General features: G+C 45.0%; 1 protein-coding gene across 2 annotated transcripts in view; it reads left to right on the top strand.

Moving 5' to 3' along the window:
• The first annotated feature begins 11,970 nt into the window (after positions 1-11,970).
• LOC137095184 (serine/arginine-rich splicing factor 4-like) overlaps positions 11,971-19,347 on the top strand; it is a 30,247-nt gene continuing 22,870 nt past the window's right edge. The window contains exon 1 of one of the 2 annotated variants that reach the window (XM_067461550.1): positions 11,971-12,157. In XM_067461550.1, coding sequence (XP_067317651.1) covers positions 12,025-12,157 — 133 coding nt within the window. In that variant the 5' untranslated portion in view covers positions 11,971-12,024. The remainder of the gene's footprint in view (positions 12,158-19,347) is intronic. The other variant, XM_067461549.1, reaches the window with a different exon arrangement.

Below are 19,347 nucleotides of genomic sequence, written 5' to 3'. Positions count from 1 at the left end.
ACTATGGAAGTTAAAGTGCTACTGAACCACATTAATTTCCCAGTGCAGATGCACCCCCTAGTTTCATCTCCCATCCTTTCTCAAAGACATCTCCCATCATCCCCAGATGAAAGGAGTTGCAATCCATCACCTTTGGAAGGCTCAAGGAATCACTCTGCACATGCTCAGAGGCACTCAGCAATTCCAAAACCTTTGCCCACAAAACCTCTCCTTTTGCAGGCATCAGGCCCCAATCTCAGGCTCCTGCCTCTCACCTTGTCTCCTCCAAACAGGAGCCTCCTCTGCAGTAAAGAAAAGCCAGCGTTGACTGTAGACACCTCCAAGGTCATGTGGCCGGCATGACTTCATGGAGCGCCATTACCTTCCAGTTCGAGCAGAACCTATTGATCTACTTATATTTGCATGTTTTCAAACTGCTAGGTTGGCAGAACCTGGGCCTAACAGTGGAAGCTCACCTTGCTCCCTGGATTCGAACCGCCAACCTTTCAGTCAGCAAGGTCAGCAGCTCAGCAGCTCTGGGGGTTTCTGCTGCTATATGACAATTTCATTATTAGCGTTTTGTTGCTCCTCAAATCAAGCTGTAAGAGTTTTGGGTTATAAATAAAAATTATTATTATCATTATTATTACTACAATTGAAGGAAGCCAGAAAACTACTGGGACTGTTTCTCAAAGCTCCTATTGTGCATTAGGATATCAACTGGAGAGCTTTGATGCACAACAGGACACTCTTGCTGATAACCTATAATGAGTCTTTGGAATTCAGTAACAGGATTGTTTAGTACCTCTGCTACATTTATTTATTTATTTATTTCCAGGGGGAATCAGGACGGCTTACATTTGGCACTCACTCTTTTCCACACCCCGTAGTTTGAGGACCCCTGATGTAAAGGATAGTGACAGGGAAGCAGGTCTGCGGGGGAATGAGGGCTTTTCCTCCAGCCTCCATGCGAGCCTGCTGTGCACGCGCACTCGCCGCTGGCTGTGCACATGCACTCCTTCCCTCCCTCCCTGAGGCTTACAGTTGAACATCTTTCTAAGGGGGTTGGGGGGAGGGGGAAATGTTTTTGGGGTTTTGTGAGTGAAGGATATAGATTGCTTTGGCAGGTGTTTTGTGTCCAAATTTGGGGCCAATTCGCCCAGCGGTTTCTGAGTTCTGTGAATACCACAAACAAACATTACATTTTTATTTATATAGCTTATGCTTTCCTGACAGTCACCCATCTCTTTCCTTAGTAAAATAGCTAGTTCTTAAATCAGCCTATGTGAAGATGCAACTAGTCTCTTAAAAACCTGTGCTGTAGTATCTTTTAAAAATGTTTTGAAACATTTATGAATTTACCCTTTGCATTTCTGCAGAGTGCGTTGATCTTTAAGGATGTGAAACTTTGTGGCTTTTGGATGACCCAGTAGAAAAGGGAACACAGCTTGAGTAAGTGACAGCAGTAAGAAAGGGTTAGGGAGTAAATAAAATGGAAAAGTGCAATGGAAGACAATGCGTGAAAAGATAATAATAATAATAATAATAATAATAATAATAATAATAATAACTAGCTGTGCCCTGCCACGCGTTGCTTTGGCCTTTAGTAAGAGTTTTGAAGTCTCTGCCTGGCCACTCTTCCTTCCTTCACTCGCCCTCTTTCCCTCTTTCTCTCTCTCACACTCCTTCCTTTCCCCCCCCCCTCTCTCTGGCATCCCTCCTTCCTCCCCCTTCTTTATGCTTGTGTGTAAACTTGAGTATCTTCTGTTGGTCATGGGGGTTCAGTGTGGCATGTTTGCCCCAATTCTGTCGTTGGTGGGGTTCAGGATGCTCTTTGAGTGTTGGTGAACTCTGAATCCCAGTGACTACAACTCCCAAATGTCACGGTCTATTTCCCTCAAACTCCATCTGTGTGGATATTTGGGCGTATTGAATGCTTTGGTCCGGATCCATCATTGTGTCTTCAAAGTCGCCCCCTCCCTTCTCCCCACCCCTTCCCTCCCTGAGACACTCCTTCCCTCCTCCCACCCCCTCCAGAAAGACATGCCCCCTCCCTTTGCCCCACCCCTTTCCTTCCAGGAGTCAATCAGGGAGGGAAGGGGTGGGGCGAAGGGAGGGGGCGTGTCTTTCCAGTGGGGATGCGGCGCGGCGAGGCTTGGAGTGTGCGGAGCGGGGCTTGGAGGCAGCGTGGGAGGAGTGAGATGAAGGAGGGGGCGGGGGGAAGTTGCGTTGTTTGTGTGTGTGCCGTGGGGAAGTGCGGTAACGTGTTCGCGCAGGGCAGGGCGAGGGAGGGAGGGAAGTGTGTTGGCCGTTCGGCCATGTGTGTGTGCGCGCTGGGGACTTTGCGCCAGTGCGCATGCTCAGTTGTTTTGCCATTTTTTCTGTGTGTGGTTGTGCTGTTTTCAATTCTGAGTGAATTAGTTTGTACCGAGTGGGTTGTCCTTGGGGCATGGCAATTTTGGTACAGTTTTGTTGGGGGGTTGTGGAGTTTTGCTGTCCAGTTGAACCAACCTAACAGATTTATATATATAGATAATAAGCTTTATTTATACCCCGCCACCATCTCCCTGATGGGAACTTGGAGCGGCTTACATGGGACCAAGCCCAGACAACATTTTACAGCAAAATGAAACCAAAACATAAACAGCAAACAATATCATCAACATTACAGAAAAAGTGACACAATAGCAAAATAACATTCCAATAAACACACTCACAATAACAAAGGACGGACCACATGTGCAGGATAAAACAATTAAAAGACTCTAATGAGATAACAATAGGAGCAGATTATTTGCAAGGAGCTCATAAAAACACACACGTTATGAAACAACTTCCCATTTGGAAGAGCGTGCACTCCAGTGGCAAGGGCATTGAGGGGAGCAAAGCGTCATGTTGTGCACCTACTCACCAAAGGCACAGCGGAAGAGCCAGGTTTTAAGGTCCTTTTTTAACATCTCTAGCAAAGAGGCTTTCCTGAACTCTCCAGGTAGTGAGTTCCAGAGTCAGGGAGCCACAGAGGAGAAAGCTCTCTCCCTTGTGCCCACAAGACAAGCTTGTGAGATTGGTAGGGGCGAAAGGAGGGCCTCCCCCGAAGATTGAAGGGCCCAGGTTGGTACATGGAGAGAAGTAAGGTCATAAAGGTAAGCGGGTCCCAAACTATTTACAGCTTTGTAGGTGATAACTTGCACCTTGAATTGGGACCGGAAAATAAACGGCAGCCAGTGGAGCTCCTTAAACATGGGAGTCGACTGCTCCCTATAACTAGCTCCAGTTATTAATCTGGCTGCCGAATGTTGGACAAGTTGTAGTTTCCAGGCCATCTTCAAGGGTAGCCCCACATTCCTTCAGATATATCCACATTAAGTCAATGGGTAAAATCTCTGTCTGAGATGCTTAATCACTTCCAGATGACTGCACTGATTGACTGTGATCTAATCTTTGTATGTCTCTGCTGGTTAGCTTAAGCTGTTTGTATTAGAAAGCCTGGACTACATTAATGCATATGTAAAATTGTACTTTTTTAATCAGGTTGTCCTAGTAATAGTTCACCAGTGGGCAAATTCAGATAACCAACTCCTTGCACTGTACATCCTGCTACAGGCCACAACATCACTCTGGAAACTGGAAGCATCCCAGAGTCTGTTTCCTGTTTTGTAAAAGCAATTATTTGAAGACAAAACAAGTTGTAGAACATTACTAGGGAGGGGGGTAATGGTAGAAACACTGTGAATCTGTGCAATGTCTTTTCTATCCATGATGAGGCTCATGGGTTGTAGTAAGTAATGGGTTCTACTACCCATGTACATTTGGTCTTTGACTTCCCCAGCTACTACCTTGCGTCTGATAACTGTTCATGAACAGAAGGTTGTTTAAAAACTATAAAGCTGATTCCACTTGCTTGGGATCTGCAGATTCTTAATTTGTACTATGCCAAAATATAAACTGACTAGAACAGTGATGGGCAACCTTTTGAGCGTGATGTGTCAAAATTCGCCAAAAAACCGAGCATAATTCAGCTGGTGTGTCACTTCAAGAAAAAAACCATAATCTCTCAGTATTTAGTTTAAATAGGAATATTGCATTCAAATCACTCCTGACAGATGGTAATCCAGCCTCTGTATAAAAGCTTCCAAAGAAGGAGCCTCCACCACATTCCAGGGCAGAGTGTTCCACCCCTGAATGGCTCTCACAGTCAGGAAGTTCTTCCTAATGTTCAGATGGAATCTCCTCTCTTGTAGTTTGAAGCCATTTGGTGACCCGTCTGACACTCCCCCCCCCCCCTTGCGACCCGCTCAAGGGTCCTGACGATGGCGAAAGTGCGAGACGGGTGAGGGGGCTTTGCATGAAGCTAGGCCTCGCGGCGAGTTCCCCTTGCCTGCCTGCCTAGCATCCCCGTCAAATGGCAAAAGTGGGGGGGGGGGGAGAGGAAAAGGGGAGGGTGGGGTGGCCCCAGATCTGGACACATCCCCACCAGCCTGGAGGGAGCTGAAAAGGAAGGGCACCACTAGTTCAGGCTAAGGAGGTCAATCTGGAAAGCTTCAATAGAAAACGCTTTAGGGAGGGACCCTTCACTTCTCTTCTCGGGAGGTGGGGGCTGGGGTCTCGAACTTCCCTGACCTTGGTTGCCAATGAACTATGTAGGACCTCCCCCCCCAGCTGAATTGCTGCAGATTCCGAGTGGGAAAGACCTTACCACTGTCGCCCTTAACACTTTTAGCCGACTAGTGTTGCCTCCTTGAAGCTGTGGGGGTTTTTTTCTGGGAGGGTGACGGCTTCTAGGCCTGTGGCGTGGGCCGGAGGAGGATCAAGTGAGGACGGTTTGAAGTCAAGACCAGAGAGACACCGCCAGCTGGTTGTTTACATGTCTTTCCCACAACTCACGGCCCCGCAGAGGGCTTGGAGCTACACAAATCTTTCTAGCCATCTCCCGAACCCAGTCTGCTGGCTGCCTCCTAGTGAGCCCAGACTCAAGGCGACTTCCATGCAACGGGCCTCTGGTGGTGGCCTCCAAGCAGGCCTTTCCAAGGGTCCCGAGCCTTGGAAGTGGGAAAAAGGGGAAGAAGAGAGCGGGAAGGCTGGCCCAAAGCTGGCTCGCTGCATTAAGTCCCACTTTGCAGGGCACTCGGTTGAGAAAGTGGAGGCCATGAAAGAAAAGGCTTTGGGATCCCATCGAAGGGGCTCTCTCCCACATTTCTGTAAAGAGACGGCGGAGAGAAATGGAAGGCGTGTTTTCCATTTCTAATTCTTATCTCAAGTAGATCAGCTTGAGCAGGAAGAAGACAGAAAGGCCGAGGACAAATGCAGTGGGGGGAAAGAAGAAGGGAAAGGCTGGAAAGGTGAGGCCCCTGACTTCTGGCACAGCGCTACCTTGGTTTGAAGCCAATGCTCTATCTCCTCCTCTCTGGATCCAAAAGGACTCATCTCTCTCCTTCCTTGCTTTCCTTCCACGGAATCCTAGCAGGCATTCCCTGCCGTATGGCGAAAGGGAATAGTTGTTATTAATAGTCAATACAATTGTTCTCTCAATAGTAAATTAAACCTATCTCACTATACTTAACTCAATACTCCTCCATTCAATAGACCTCAATTACTCTTATCTCAATAGTTGTTAATTTAGCTTATCTAACTATATTATCCCAATTGTACTTATCTTAATTCTCAATTGCTCAATAGCTGATCTCAATTACCAGTAGTTTTTGCGGTGGTTTTTTCTGGGCTGCCCTATTTGGCCCTCAGCACATCCAAAAGGCTTCTTTGGAACTGAACAGGGTAGGGAGACTCCAAGAAGGAAAACTCCCCAGGAAAAAGGGCGGGCTCTAAGAGCTGCCCCCTAAGCCAATCACTGCAAAGAGTTTGCAGGCTGGTTCCCCTTTTTCCCGCCTTTGGCTGCAACTCCAGGACTTGCAAAGCTTCAGAAGCTTCTAAAAGAAAGGGCAAAGGCAGCCGAATCAAACAACCAAAAAAGGCAATAAACCCAGTCTCCTGGGAGACGGAACAGGCAAGAAGAAACTGGAAAGCATGATCACAGATTTATGCAAGTTCATTCATATGGGTCAACTTGCTTCTCCAGCCTGCCAAGAGGTCCCACTGGAAGACTACCAGGCAGTTTGAAAGTCTCCATGAAGCCATATGTATCGGCCAAGCAGATCCTCCTGATGTGAAATGTATGCTACAGAAAAAAAACATACATAACTGGTCCCAATGGAATTTAATTCCCACTGGCCTAAGTGCTATTTGGTCTAGTAGACTGGACTATTTCATAGACCGAATGGCTGGTGGCTTGAGAGGGAGAGGTGGACTACAGATGTAGAAATGATCTTGCCTGTAGACCTTGAATATATAAACTTATCAATAATGATGTCGATCCTATTTAATAGTATGCAAAGGGACCTTGTTGTACCCAAGAAGGAGGGAGGTTTATAGCATAACCTTGCATTGACTGGGTCTATTATTGTAGTTGCATGGATGAAGTAGACCCAGCCGACAAAAACTTATGCTGCAAACATTTTTCTCAATCTCAAAGGTATTATAAAATCTCTTTGATCTAATTCAGATTAATGTTCCTATTCAATAGTAGTTGATGGTATTGGAGATCAAAATTCTGTTCTACACAATCAAGGAATACTCATAAGTCTTGTGTCAAAATGGTAATGATGGCACAACTCTTGGACACAACTTCAAGAGTTCTGTACCCTGGTTTGCAATGTGTGTACATTGAAAGTATCACTAAATATTGTGCCTCTCTTGGCCTCTCATTGAATATCAAGAAAACCAAAGTGGTCTTCCAGCAGGCACCAGCCAATCCCTCTGCAATGCCAGAAATACAGCTTAATTAGAAAATGTTGACCATTTCCACTCCCTTGGCAGTCACCTCTTCACATCAGTCAACATTGACACTGAAAGACAAAATCGCCTGAGCTCTGCGAGTGCAGCATCTTTCCTAATAATGCACAGAGTGTTTGCGGACCAGGACATCCGTAGGGAGACCAAGGTGCTTATTTTAAAACCATTGTCCTCTCAACCTTGCCATATGCCTGTGAAATGTGGACTGTTTACAGATGGTACATACATCTCCTGGAATGATTCCATCAGTGTTGCCTTGAAAAATCCTGCAGATCTCTTGGGAAGACAGGTGAACAAATGTCAGTGTGCTAGAAGAAGCAAAGAGCACCATCACTGAAGTGATGTTAGTCCACCATCATCTTCACTGGAATACCCATGTTGTCTGAATGCCCAATCACCATCTCCCAAAGCAGGTACTATACTCCCAACTCAAGAACAGGAAACGTAATGTTGGTGGACAGAAAGAGAAATGGAGAGATGGGCGTAAAAACTGGGCCATAGCCACCGAGACAGAACTGGGGAGCATGTGCCCTTGAGTGCTCTAACTGGAGGTCAGCTGTGACCAGTGGTGGTGTAGAATTCAAAGAGGCACGAACGGAGAGCGAAGAGGAAGTGCCAAGAGGAAGGTGCGTCAAGTCAAACCTGACCGGGACCGCCTTCCGCCTGGAAATCGATGTCCTCATTGCAGGAGAACATGCAGATCAAGAATAAGGCTCCACAGCCACCTATGGACCCACCGCCAAAACACCACATCTGGAAGACCATCATCCTCGGGCTACGGGGGATTGCCTAAGTAAATAAAGTAAGTAAATTTATGACTAGATTTCCTCATTTTTGGTGTTAAACATCTCAGGAGTGGTTTTGAATTTATTCCTCCATTAAAAGGTTTTTTTTAAGTTGCCAAATTCTGCACACCTTATATATAAAGAGAGAAACAGTTCTGCAGACAGATCGCATTTTCTAGATTGAAGAACTGCTGTACAAATAAGTGTTCCCCAAAAGCAAATCTTGATTTTGCAGTTTTGTATAAGGGACAAATGTTTTCTATATCATTGTATATAATGGGATGAGTATTATAGATTTTGGTATCCGGGTGTGAAGAAGACCGTTTTAATGCCACCGAATGCCACCAATTTGTGAAGGTGTGTGGTTAAACTGCTGCCACCAATTGTGAAGATGCGTGTTGTAAAACACCCACTGCCACCGAATCTATGAGGGAAGCCGGGCAACGCTCAATATCAACCTAGGAGCTATTTTATAAAGGGACTGTTAATTACAGAAGGCTTTATTTATTTGATAGCATAGCGTTTACTTTCCTGGCTTGACTTTACTATTGCAGGCTGTTCAACTTAGGAGAAACTGTATCAGGCAAAGCTTGAGGAGAACAGTAACAAGTTTATTTTAACAGGAGTATAACATGTTTAACTGTTTCTTCAAAAGAGGCACAAATCTTGATGGTTACATTGGAAAGGTTTCATGCGTAATCTCAGGCACAGACTTCAAAACGTTTCACAGCAGGCACAGCAGGCTTAAACCCAGCCAAACCTTGATTCTTAATTTAGAATCAACAACCCCCTGTAGCTCTCCCACTACCAGGTCCTTCTCTGCAACTACTTTGGTCACCAATTGATTCCCTGAATCCCCACCCTGAGATTCAGTCTTTCCTATAGCACACCAGCTACAGACACATTCCCTGAATCTCCACCCAGAGACTCAGTCCTCTCAGTAGCTCACTGGCGTACTGACTGACTTTTTAAAACAGCAGCTTCCTGAAGAGGCAGTTGGCTCCGCCCCTGTTGCTATGGCAACTCAGCTAACGCCAAGCCACCATCTCCAACAAAACATAATCTCCCATACTCCTGGTCAGTCGCAAGGCCGAACAGGGCATAGGGTTACAGCCTGTGTTGGATGGGGCCACACTCCCCCTGAAGACGCAGGTTTGCGGCTTGGGTGTGACCCTGGACTCATCGCTGAGCCTGGAACCCCAGGTTTCGGCGGTGACCAGGGGAGCATTTGCACAGCTAAAGCTTGTGCGCCAGCTGCGCCCGTACCTTGGGAAGTCTGACTTGGCCACGGTAGTCCACGCTCTGGTTACATTCCGTTTAGACTACTGCAATGCTTTCTACGTGGGGTTGCCTTTGAAGACAGCTCAGAAGCTCCAACTAGTCCAACGCTCGGCAGCCATGATTTTAACAGGAGCGGGACGCAGGGAGCATACAACCCCCCTGTTGCGCCAACTCCACTGGCTACCGATCTGCTACAGGGCTGAATTCAAAGTGCTGGCATTGGCCTTTAAAGCCCTAAACAGTTCCGGCCCAAGCTACCTATCCGACCGCATCTCTGCCTATGAACCCACCAGGACTTTGAGATCTTCTAGGGAGGCCCTGCTCTCGATCCCGCCTGCTTCTCAAGCTCGGCTGGCGGGGACGAGAGATAGGGCCTTCTCGGTGGTGGCTCCTCGGCTGTGGAATGCCCTTCCTACAGACATTAGACTAGCACCATCTCTAATGGTATTCCGCAAAAAAGTGAAGACCTGGCTGTTTGAGCAGGCGTTCCAATAATTAGTGCAATGATTGGTTAATGAACATTGGAATGGAACAATGGATGACGAATCTGGAACATGTTTTTGATGACGAGACGACAGTGAATGGGTATTGTAGTAACTGTATATTAATTGTGTAATGTGTTAGGTTGTTAACTGTTTCTATACTGTAGCACTGAATTTTTGCTGTTCGTATTTGTTGTGAACCACTGTGAGTCGCCTTCGGGCTGAGAACAGCGGTATATAAGTAAGGTAAATAATTAATAAATAAATAAATACTTACCATCCCTAAACTACTGTCCAAACTACACATAACCAAAGGAATAAAACTTACACATCGTCACACCGGGGAAGGTGGGGTGGCATCCTAGAACCAAGCCCCAGCTGATGTCAAGGGCTCACTGTATAGAAGAAGCAGAAAATATACAGAATACAGAACAGCTCAGGGAATGTGAGATTTTTCTGGTGGCTTCATGGTCCAGAAGGTATAAGGGGGATTGGGTATTGTAGGATCCTATCCTAACCAACACTGATGACTTGGTAAATGGGGTGGGTGCGGTGAGTTCCTTAGATGGGAGTGGCCACGTTCTTCTGGTTTGTTATACAGCTGAAAAGAGAAGTCAGGCATAGTCGGGCACGTACTTGACTTTTAGGAAGCTGGCTTCAGTAAACCACTTGGGGTGGAAACAGAGTGTGTTTCCATGGTCAGGAATAATAAACAGGAATTCATAGTGGATGGGAGTTTCTGAAAATGTAAATATTGGAGGCACAATTTCAAGCCATCCCAATGAGGAGGAAAAGTAGGAGGTACCTAAAGAAACCTGAATTGATATCTTTAAAAATTCAACTGAGCCGAGATTTAAAAGGGATGCGTACAAGAAATGAAAGAGTAATCGCCAAATAAGAATTTAAAGAATTTAAAGGAAAAGATAGCAATTGCAAGGAGAAAATAAAATATGACCTGACAGCCAATTGAGAATGTAAGACACAACTGAAGACCCATCTCTTCCAGCAAGCCTTCCCAGTCAACTGAAGCATGAGTTTTGCATTTGCATACTAATACCGCTGTATGTTGATCTTTGCACCCTGTGTTTTGTTGTATTTTTGTTGATATGTTTTGACTGAGTTGTACTCTCCTTTAATACAGGAAAGGCGGGTAACAAATTAAATATTATTATTATTAAATTTGTTAAATTTTGATGTAGAATAGCTGATCTCCTTTTTGCCTCTTCAACCTTTTGGACCATGAACTACCTGCAAAGCAAGTGGGGAATATCTTGGGACTTCCATGGGCCCAACTGTTACTTTTTTGCCAATAGTTCTCAATCACTGATTCAACTTGAACTGTTTTAGTGGTTTGTCATTGTGTGCTCTTATACAGGGTGAGGCAGCATAACTTCCTTTTTTAAAATGCACGCCATTCAGTCGGTTGAAGACGTAGCGGTCTCATTCGAGAGGCGGGAGTATAAAGTTTTGTCCTGATACAGTTCAATCGCCATGGAACAGTGAGGAGCGTGCTTTTGCCGTTGAGGCCTACTTTTCAAACAGATTTGGAGTGGCCAGCCTGCTTTCCAGATTTGGCCCCTTGTGATTTTTTTCTGTGGGGTTTTTTGAAATCCCGTGTTTATGTGAATCGTCCAAGGACCCTACAAGATTTGAAGACCAACATCCAGGAAGAAATTGCCAACATAACGCCTGCTATGCTGGCAAGTCATGACAAACGCCAGAAATCAGTTTATTCAGTGTATGGAGAATGGAGGACATCACCTACCTAATTTGATCTACGTAAAACAAAACTTTAGGTATGTGCCTACATTGTAAAAATACAAATTTCTGATTCATACAATGGGTTTTATTAAGTTTTGAAAAAAGGAAGTTATGCTGCTGTACATATTTGGGCCTTAAGCACCATAAATTCCAGTATCCAAGGGCTTCCTAGACCAAACCCAAGCAGATACCGAGGGCCTTTGTGCAGGGCGAAGACATGCAAAGGGCTGCAATTTCAGACTTTAGAATGGATTCCGTGTTGGGATCTCACATAATCAAGACTGCCATTGCACCAGTGAAGATTGGGGGAGAAACAGCTGCACTGTTGCATTTTGCCTGCCACAACCCATTCTTGTGTTTTGAATTTCAGATTAGAGTTGGAAGAGACCCCATGAGGTATCTACTCAAACCTCGTTCTCTTTATGCTGAGAAAGCACCATCAAAGACCCCCTGACAGATGGCCACCCGAAGGGAGGGCCCAGGCCTGGTTCAAGCAGAGGCTGAATGGCCATTCAGCCTCTGCTTGAACCAGGCCTGGGCCCTCCAGGTTTTTCGACTCCAACTCCCACCATTCCTAACAGCCTCAGGCTCCCTTTTTCTTTCCTTTTCCGCTTTAGCGGCTGAGGAGAAAAAGGAAAGGGCCTGGAGGCTGTTGGGAATGGTGGGAGTTGAGAATCCAAAAACCTGGAGGGAGGGAGAGTCCAGGTTGGCTTAGGCCTCGTTTCTCTCCAGGGCAGAGAAGACAGGCCTTCCCAGAAGGAGGCACCCGGGAAGAACCCGGTCCACCCGGGGCTCCGGTCCCTTCGACGCAACGCGTGACGTCAGTGCGCCGGCGCGGCTGTGCGTGAGGGCGGCCGGCAGGAGGGAGGGGAGCCTCAGCGAGCGTGTGAATGAGAGCGAGAGCGAGCGAGCCAGGATGCCGCGCGTCTACATCGGGCGCCTCAGCTACCAGGCCCGCGAGCGGGACGTGGAGCGCTTCTTCAAGGGCTACGGGAAGATCCTCGAAGTCGACCTCAAGAACGGGTGAGGGGCCAAGGCTTCCCCGACCAAGGCCTAGCTACGCCCGGCCTCCCCACAGCGCGGCCCACACGATCCACCGCGCCAACCGCTCCCTCTCCCGCTCGCTCCCGCATATAAACATTAACCATTGAAAATATAAAAATATTATTGTTATTATTATTCTATTTATTTATACCCAGCTTTATCTCTCACGATGGAGGCGCAAAGCGGCTTGACATAAAAGCAGCATTATCACCATTTGATATATTATTATATGTTATTATATTTAATTATACCCCACTTTATCTCTCCAAAAGGGAATCAAAACAGCTATGTATTTATTGTTATATATATAGCTATATATATATAGTTATATTTTATTTTTATTTAATCCCGCTTTATCCCTCCCAAAGGAGACTTGACATAAAAAGCGTTGGTATCCAATTTAAAATTGGAACTCTCTCCCCAAGGACATCAGACAAGCCCCAACGTTGACAATCTTTAGGAAGAGCCTGAAGACCTGGATGTTCCAGTGTGCCTTTCCAGAATAGGAAAGTCCCTGGCATCATGTCCCAAATGCACTTTGTTAGATTTAGGATTGTCTGCACATTGCACCCACCTCCAAAAACCTCTACATGTTCACCTATCAAGACCAGCACTTTTAAAATTTGTCCATTATATTTGGCCCGGCCTTTAGGTTTCAAATGCGTCATGGTGTCATTGTTTTTATTGGGTTGTTGTAGGTTTTTCCGGGCTATATGGCCATGTTCTGGAGGCAATTTTTCTCCTGATGTTTCGCCTGCATCTATGGCAAGCATCCTCAGACGTAGTGAGGTCTGTTGGAAGTAGGAAAAATGGGTTTATATATCTGTAGAATGACCAGGGTGAGACAAAGGACCCCTGTCTGCTGGGGCTAGGTGTGAATGTTTCAGCTGATCACCTTGATTTACATTCAATGGCCTGGATGCACCTGGGGGGAATCTCTTGTTGAGATGAGAGTGATTTTATGTGCCTGTTTGTTTCCCCTCCATTGTTTAGTGGTCCCTATGTAGACTTGTCCATAGCTGCATGGTACACGGTAGACTCCTGCAGAGGTGAGAGGATCCCTCTTGTCCTTTGCTGAACGTAGCATTTGTTGGATTTTCTTGGTGGGTCAGTAAGTGGTTTGTATGTTGTGTTTCCTCATCAGTTTCCCTATGCGGTCAGTGGTTCCCTTGATGTATGGCAAGAACACTTTTCCTCTGGGTGGATCTTCATCTTTCCTCTCTTGGCTTGTTCTTGGTTTTGCAGCTCTTCTGATGGCTGAGGTGGTGTATCCATTGGCCTGTAGAGCCCAGTTTATTTGGCTCAGTTCATCTTGGAGAAGGTGGGGTTCGCAGATTCTTTTTGCACAGTCTGCCAAGGCTTTAATTGTGCTTCTTTTTTGACTTGGGTGATGGTTGGAGTTTTTATGTAGATATCTATCCGTGTGTTTTCTGTAAACGGTGTGACCTAATTGTTGATCTGGTTTGCGGATGACTAGGACATCTAGAATAGGCAGTCTTCCTTGATTTTCTTTTTCCATGGTGAATTGGATGTTTGGGTGGATGTTGTTAAGATGTTCCAGGAACCTGTTGAGTTCTTCTCCATGGCTCCAAATAGTGAAGGTGTCATCCACATATCTGAACCATATAGTAGGCTTTTTGGTTGCTGTTTCAAGGGCTTGTTTTTCAAAGTGTTCCATGTAGAAATTAGCTATGATCAGTTTGTCGTTGGTATTTAACTTAAGATTGCTGATTTTTTCAATGAAGTGGGCTGAGTCCTTGATGTAGTGTGTAGTGGCTTTGTAACTGTGCAGCTTTATGGACTCCCAAAAATCCATAAGGACTCCACCCCGCTCAGACCCATCGTGAGTGCCATTGGATCCCCCACATATGACAAAATTTCTTGATGCACAGTTACAAAGCCATATTGGGCTCACTACACACACTACATCAAGGACTCAGCCCACTTCATTGAAAAAAATCAGCAATCTCAAGCTAAATACCAACGACAAACTGATCAGCTTTGATGTGGTATCTCTATTTACCATGGTCCCGGTAGCAGACACCATGGCACTCATCAACCAGAGGTTCCCAGAAGACATCACAGCTCTGTTTCACCATTGCCTCACCACCAGCTACTTTCAAGTAGGACAATGAGTTCTATGAACAGAAAGATGGAGTAGCTATGGGGAGCCCTCTCAGCCCGGTCATAGCTAATTTCTACATGGAACACTGAAAAACAAGCCCTTGAAACAGCTACCAAAAAGCCCACTATATGGTTCAGATATGTGGATGACACCTTCGCTATTTGGAGCCATGGAGAAGAAGAACTCAACAGGTTCCTGGAACATTTTAACAGCATCCACCCAAACATCCAATTCACCATGGAAAAAGAAAATCAAGGAAGACTGCCTTTTCTAGATGTCCTAGTCATCCGCAAACCAGATCAACAATTAGGTCACACCGTTTACAGAAAACCCACACACACGGATAGATATCTACATAAAAACTCCAACCATCACCCAAGTCAAAAAAGAAGCACAATTAAAGCCTTGGCAGACCGTGCAAAAAGAATCTGCGAACCCCACCTTCTCCCAAGATGAACTGAACCACCTAAACTGGGCTCTCCAGGCCAATGGATACACCACCTCAGCCATTAGAAGAACTGCAAAACCGAGAACAAGCCACGAGAGTAAAGATGAAGATCCACCCAGAGGAAAAGTGTTCTTGCCATATATCAAGGGAACCACTGACCGCATAGGGAAACTGATGAGGAAACACAACATACAAACCACTTACAGACCCACCAAGAAAATCCAACAAATGCTACGTTCAGCAAAGGACAAGAGGGATCCTCTCACCTCTGCAGGAGACTACCGTGTACCATGCAGCTGTGGACAAGTCTACATAGGGACCACCAAACGCAGCGCCCAGACACGCATCAAGGAACATGAAAGGCACTGCAAACTACTCCAACCAGAGAAATCAGCCATAGCAGAGCACCTGATGAACCAACCTGGACACAGCATATTATTTGAGAACACAGAAGTGCTGGACCACTCTCACAACCACCATGTCAGACTACACAGAGAAGCCATTGAAATCCACAAGCATGTGGACAATTTCAACAGAAAGGAGGAAACCATGAAGATGAACAAAATCTGGCTACCAGTATTAAAAAAACTCAAAAATTACAACAGCAAAACTACAGAGGGGAAACAAACAGGCACATAAAATCACTCTCAACAAGAGATTCCCCCCAGGTGCTTCCAGGCCATTGAATGCAAATCAAGGTGATCAGCTGAAACATTCACAGCTAGCCCCAGCAGACAGGGATTCTTTGTCTCACCCTGGTCATTCCACAGATATAGAAACCCATTTTTCCTACTTCTAACAGACCTCACTACGTCTGAGGATGCTTGCCATAGATGCAGGCGAAACGTCGGGAGAAAAATTGCCTCCAGAACATGGCCATATAGCCCGGAAAAACCTACAACAACCCAGTGATCCCGGCCATGAAAGCCTTCGACAATACATTGTTTTTATTGTTTTATTGTGTGCTTGATGTTTTATTATTTGCTTATGAGTTTTATTGTTGTATTTGTATACTGTTGTTTGTTGGCAGCCTTGGCCTTTGTAAGCCGCATCGAGTCCTTTGGGAGATTTTGCAGGGTATGAATAAAGTTAATAAATAAATAAATAAAATATGTTATTATAATATTATATTTATTTATACCCTGCTTCTTCTCCCGAAAGAGGAATCAAAACAGTTTGACATAAAAGCATCAGCATTGCCATTTAAAATATTATTATATATTATATATTTTTATATTTATACCCCACTTTATCTCCCCAAATGGGACTCAAAGCAGCTGTGTATCTATTATTATATATTACTATTATTACTATACTATATATTATTGTTATTTTATTTATTTATTTGTTTGTTTGTTTGTTTATTGTGTCAGGAGAAACCAGACATTACATTTTTAACCAAACAAACAGACAAAACTCAAAAGCTTGGTAGTTGCTTAAATGTCCTTTGACCAGTATCTGGCCACTTGGAGTGCCTCTGGTGTTGACTCAAGAAGGTCCTCCATTGTGCATGTGGCTGGGCTCAGGTTGCATTGCAGCAGGTGGTCAGTGGTTTGCTCTTTTCCACACTCGCATGTCACGGATTCCACTTTGTAGCCCCATTTCTTAAGATTGGCTTTGCATCTCGTGGTGCCAGAGCACAGACTGTTCAGCGCCTTCCAAGTCGCCCAGTTTTCTGTGTGCCCAGGGGGGACTCTCTCATTTGATATCAGCCACTGATTAATGTTCTGGGTTTGAGCCTGCCACTTTTGGTCTCTCGCTTGCTGGGGTGTTTCAGCGAGTGTCTCTGTAGATCTTAGGAAACTATTTCGTAATTTAAGTCGTTGACTGGCTGGCTGATAACCAAATAAGGGATGAGCTGGGGATGTCACTGCCTTGGTCCTTTCACTATTGGCTGTTACTTCCCGGCGGATGTCAGGTGGTGCAATACCGGCTAGACAGTGTAGTTTCTCCAGTGGTGTAGGGCTCAGACACCCCGTGGTAATGCAGCATGTATCATTAAGAGCCACATCCACAGTTTTAGTGTGGTGAGAAGTGTTCCACACTGGGCATGCATACTCAGCAGCAGAGTAGCATAGCGCAAGGGCCGATGTTTTCACTGTGTGTGGTTGTGATCCCCAGGTTGTGCCAGTCAGCTTTCGTGTGATATTGTTTCTAGCACCCACCTTTTGCTTGATATTCAGGCAGTGCTTCTTGTAGGTCAAAGCATGCTTCAGAGTGACTCCCAGGTATTTGGGTGCGCTGCAATGCTCCAGTGGGATTCCTTCCCAGGTAATCTTAAGAGCTTGGGATGCTTGTCTGTTCTTAAGGTGAAAAGCACATGTCTGTGTTTTAGATGGATTAGGGATTAGCTGATTTTCCCTGTAATAGGCAGTAAGAGCACCTAGAGCTTCGGATAGCTTCTGTTCAACTATGTCAAAGCTCCCTGCTTGAGCAGTAATGGCACGATCATCAGCATAGATGAAACTCTCTGTCCCTTCTGGCAGTGGCTGGTCATTTGTGTAAATGTTGAACATGGATGGAGCAAGCACGCTTCCCTGAGGCAGGCCGTTCTTCTGTTTCCGCCATCTGCTTCTCTGGCCCTGGAACTCAACAAAGAAGCTCCTCTTTTGTAGCAGGTTTCCTATGAGGTGGGTGAGATGGTAGTCCTTTGTGATATTATACATTTTTCTCAGGAGGAGGCAGTGATTTACAGTATCATAAGCCCCTGATAGGACTATGAAGACAGCTCCATTATGTTTATTTAAACACTGCTTTATCTCTCCCGAACGAGTCTCAAAGAGGCTTAACATAAAAGCATTGGTATCCAATTTAAAATATACAGTTATTATAGTAATGTTTATTTATATCCTGCTTTCTCCATACGGAGACTCAAAGTGGCTCACAGCTAGAAACATTGCAGTATAAGTTAGAATATACAAATATTATTATATTTATACCCTGGTTTTTTTCCCCAAACAGGACTTTGAGCATCTTGACTTAAAAGCATCAATATTCAATAAAATATGTCGTTATTATATTATAATATATTATTATAGTTATTTATGCCCCACTTTTTCTCTGCCAAATGGGACTCAAAGTGCCTCACAACTAAAACATTGCAATACAACTTAAATATACAAATGAAATAGAATAGGAGATTAGTGGAGGTTGGAGCAGGGAGGTATTATTATTGTTTATGTTTATTTATATCTCGCTCTCTCTCGCCATATGGAGACTCAAAGTGGTTCACAACTAAAGCATTGCAATTCAACTTCAAATACTCAATTATTATTATTATATTTATTTATACCTCATAGAATCAAAGAGTTGGAAGAGACCTCATGGGCCATCCAGTCCAACCCTCTGCCAAGAAGCAGGAATATTGCATTCAAATCACCCCTGACAGATGGCCATCCAGCCTCTGTTTAAAAGCTTCCAAAGAAGGAGCCTCCACCACACTTCGGGACAGAGAGTTCCACTGCTGAACGTCTCTCACAGTCAGGAAGTTCTTCCTCATGTTCAGGTGGAATCTCCTCTCTTGCAGTTTGAAGCAATTGTTCCGCGTCCTAGTCTCCAGGGAAGCAGAAAACAAGCTTGCTCCCTCCTCCCTGTGGCTTCCTCTCACATATTTATACATGGCCCTCATCATATCTCCTCTCAGCCTTCTCTTCTTCAGGCTAAACATGCCCAGCTCCTTAAGCCACTCCTCATAGGGCTTGTTCTCCAGACCCTTGATCATTTTAGTCGCCCTCCTCTGGACATATTCCAGCTTGTTAATATCTCTCTTGAATTGTTGTGCCCAGAATTGGACACAATATTCCAGGTGTGCTCTAACTAAAGCATAATAGAGGAGTAGCATTACTTCTCTAGATCTAGACACTATGCTCCTATTGATGCAGGCCAAAATCCCATTGGCTTTTTTTGCCACCACATCACATTGTTGGCTCATGTTTAAGTTGTTGTCCACGAGGACTCCAAGATCTTTTTCACACGTACTGCTCTCGAGCGAGGCGTTCCCCATTTTGTATCTTTGCATTTCATTTTTCCTGCCAAAGTGGAGTATCTTGCATTTGTCCCTGCTGAACTTCATTTGTTAGTTTTGGCCCATCTCTTTAATCTGTCAAGATCGTTTTGAATTCTGCTCCTGTCCTCTGGACTATTGGCTATCCCTTCCAATTTGGTGTTGTCTACAAACTTGATGATCATGCCTTCTAGCCCTTCATCTAATTCATTAATAAAGATGTTGAACAGGACCGGGCCCAGGACAGAACCCTGCGGCACTCCTCTCGTCACTTCTTTCCAAGATGAAGAGGAAGCATTGGTGAGCACCCTCTGGGTTCGTCCATTTAACCAATTACTGATCCACCTCACCGTAGTTTTGCCTAGCCCACATTTGACTAGTTTGTTTGCCAGAAGGTCATGGGGAACCTTGTCGAAGGCCTTACTGAAATCCAGGTATGCTACATCCACGGCATTCCCCACATCTATCCAGCTTTTAACTCTATCGAAAAAAGAGATCAAATTAGTCTGGCATGACTTGTTTTTGATAAATCCATGTTGACTATTAGCGATGACTGCATTTGTTTCTAAGTGTTTGCAGACAACTTCCTTAAC

This window comes from Anolis sagrei, chromosome Y (genome assembly GCF_037176765.1).
Source record: "Anolis sagrei isolate rAnoSag1 chromosome Y, rAnoSag1.mat, whole genome shotgun sequence".
Lineage (NCBI taxonomy): Eukaryota > Metazoa > Chordata > Lepidosauria > Squamata > Dactyloidae > Anolis > Anolis sagrei.
The sequence above is the reverse complement of the archived record's forward strand: the minus strand, read 5'-3'. Positions and strand labels throughout refer to the sequence as shown.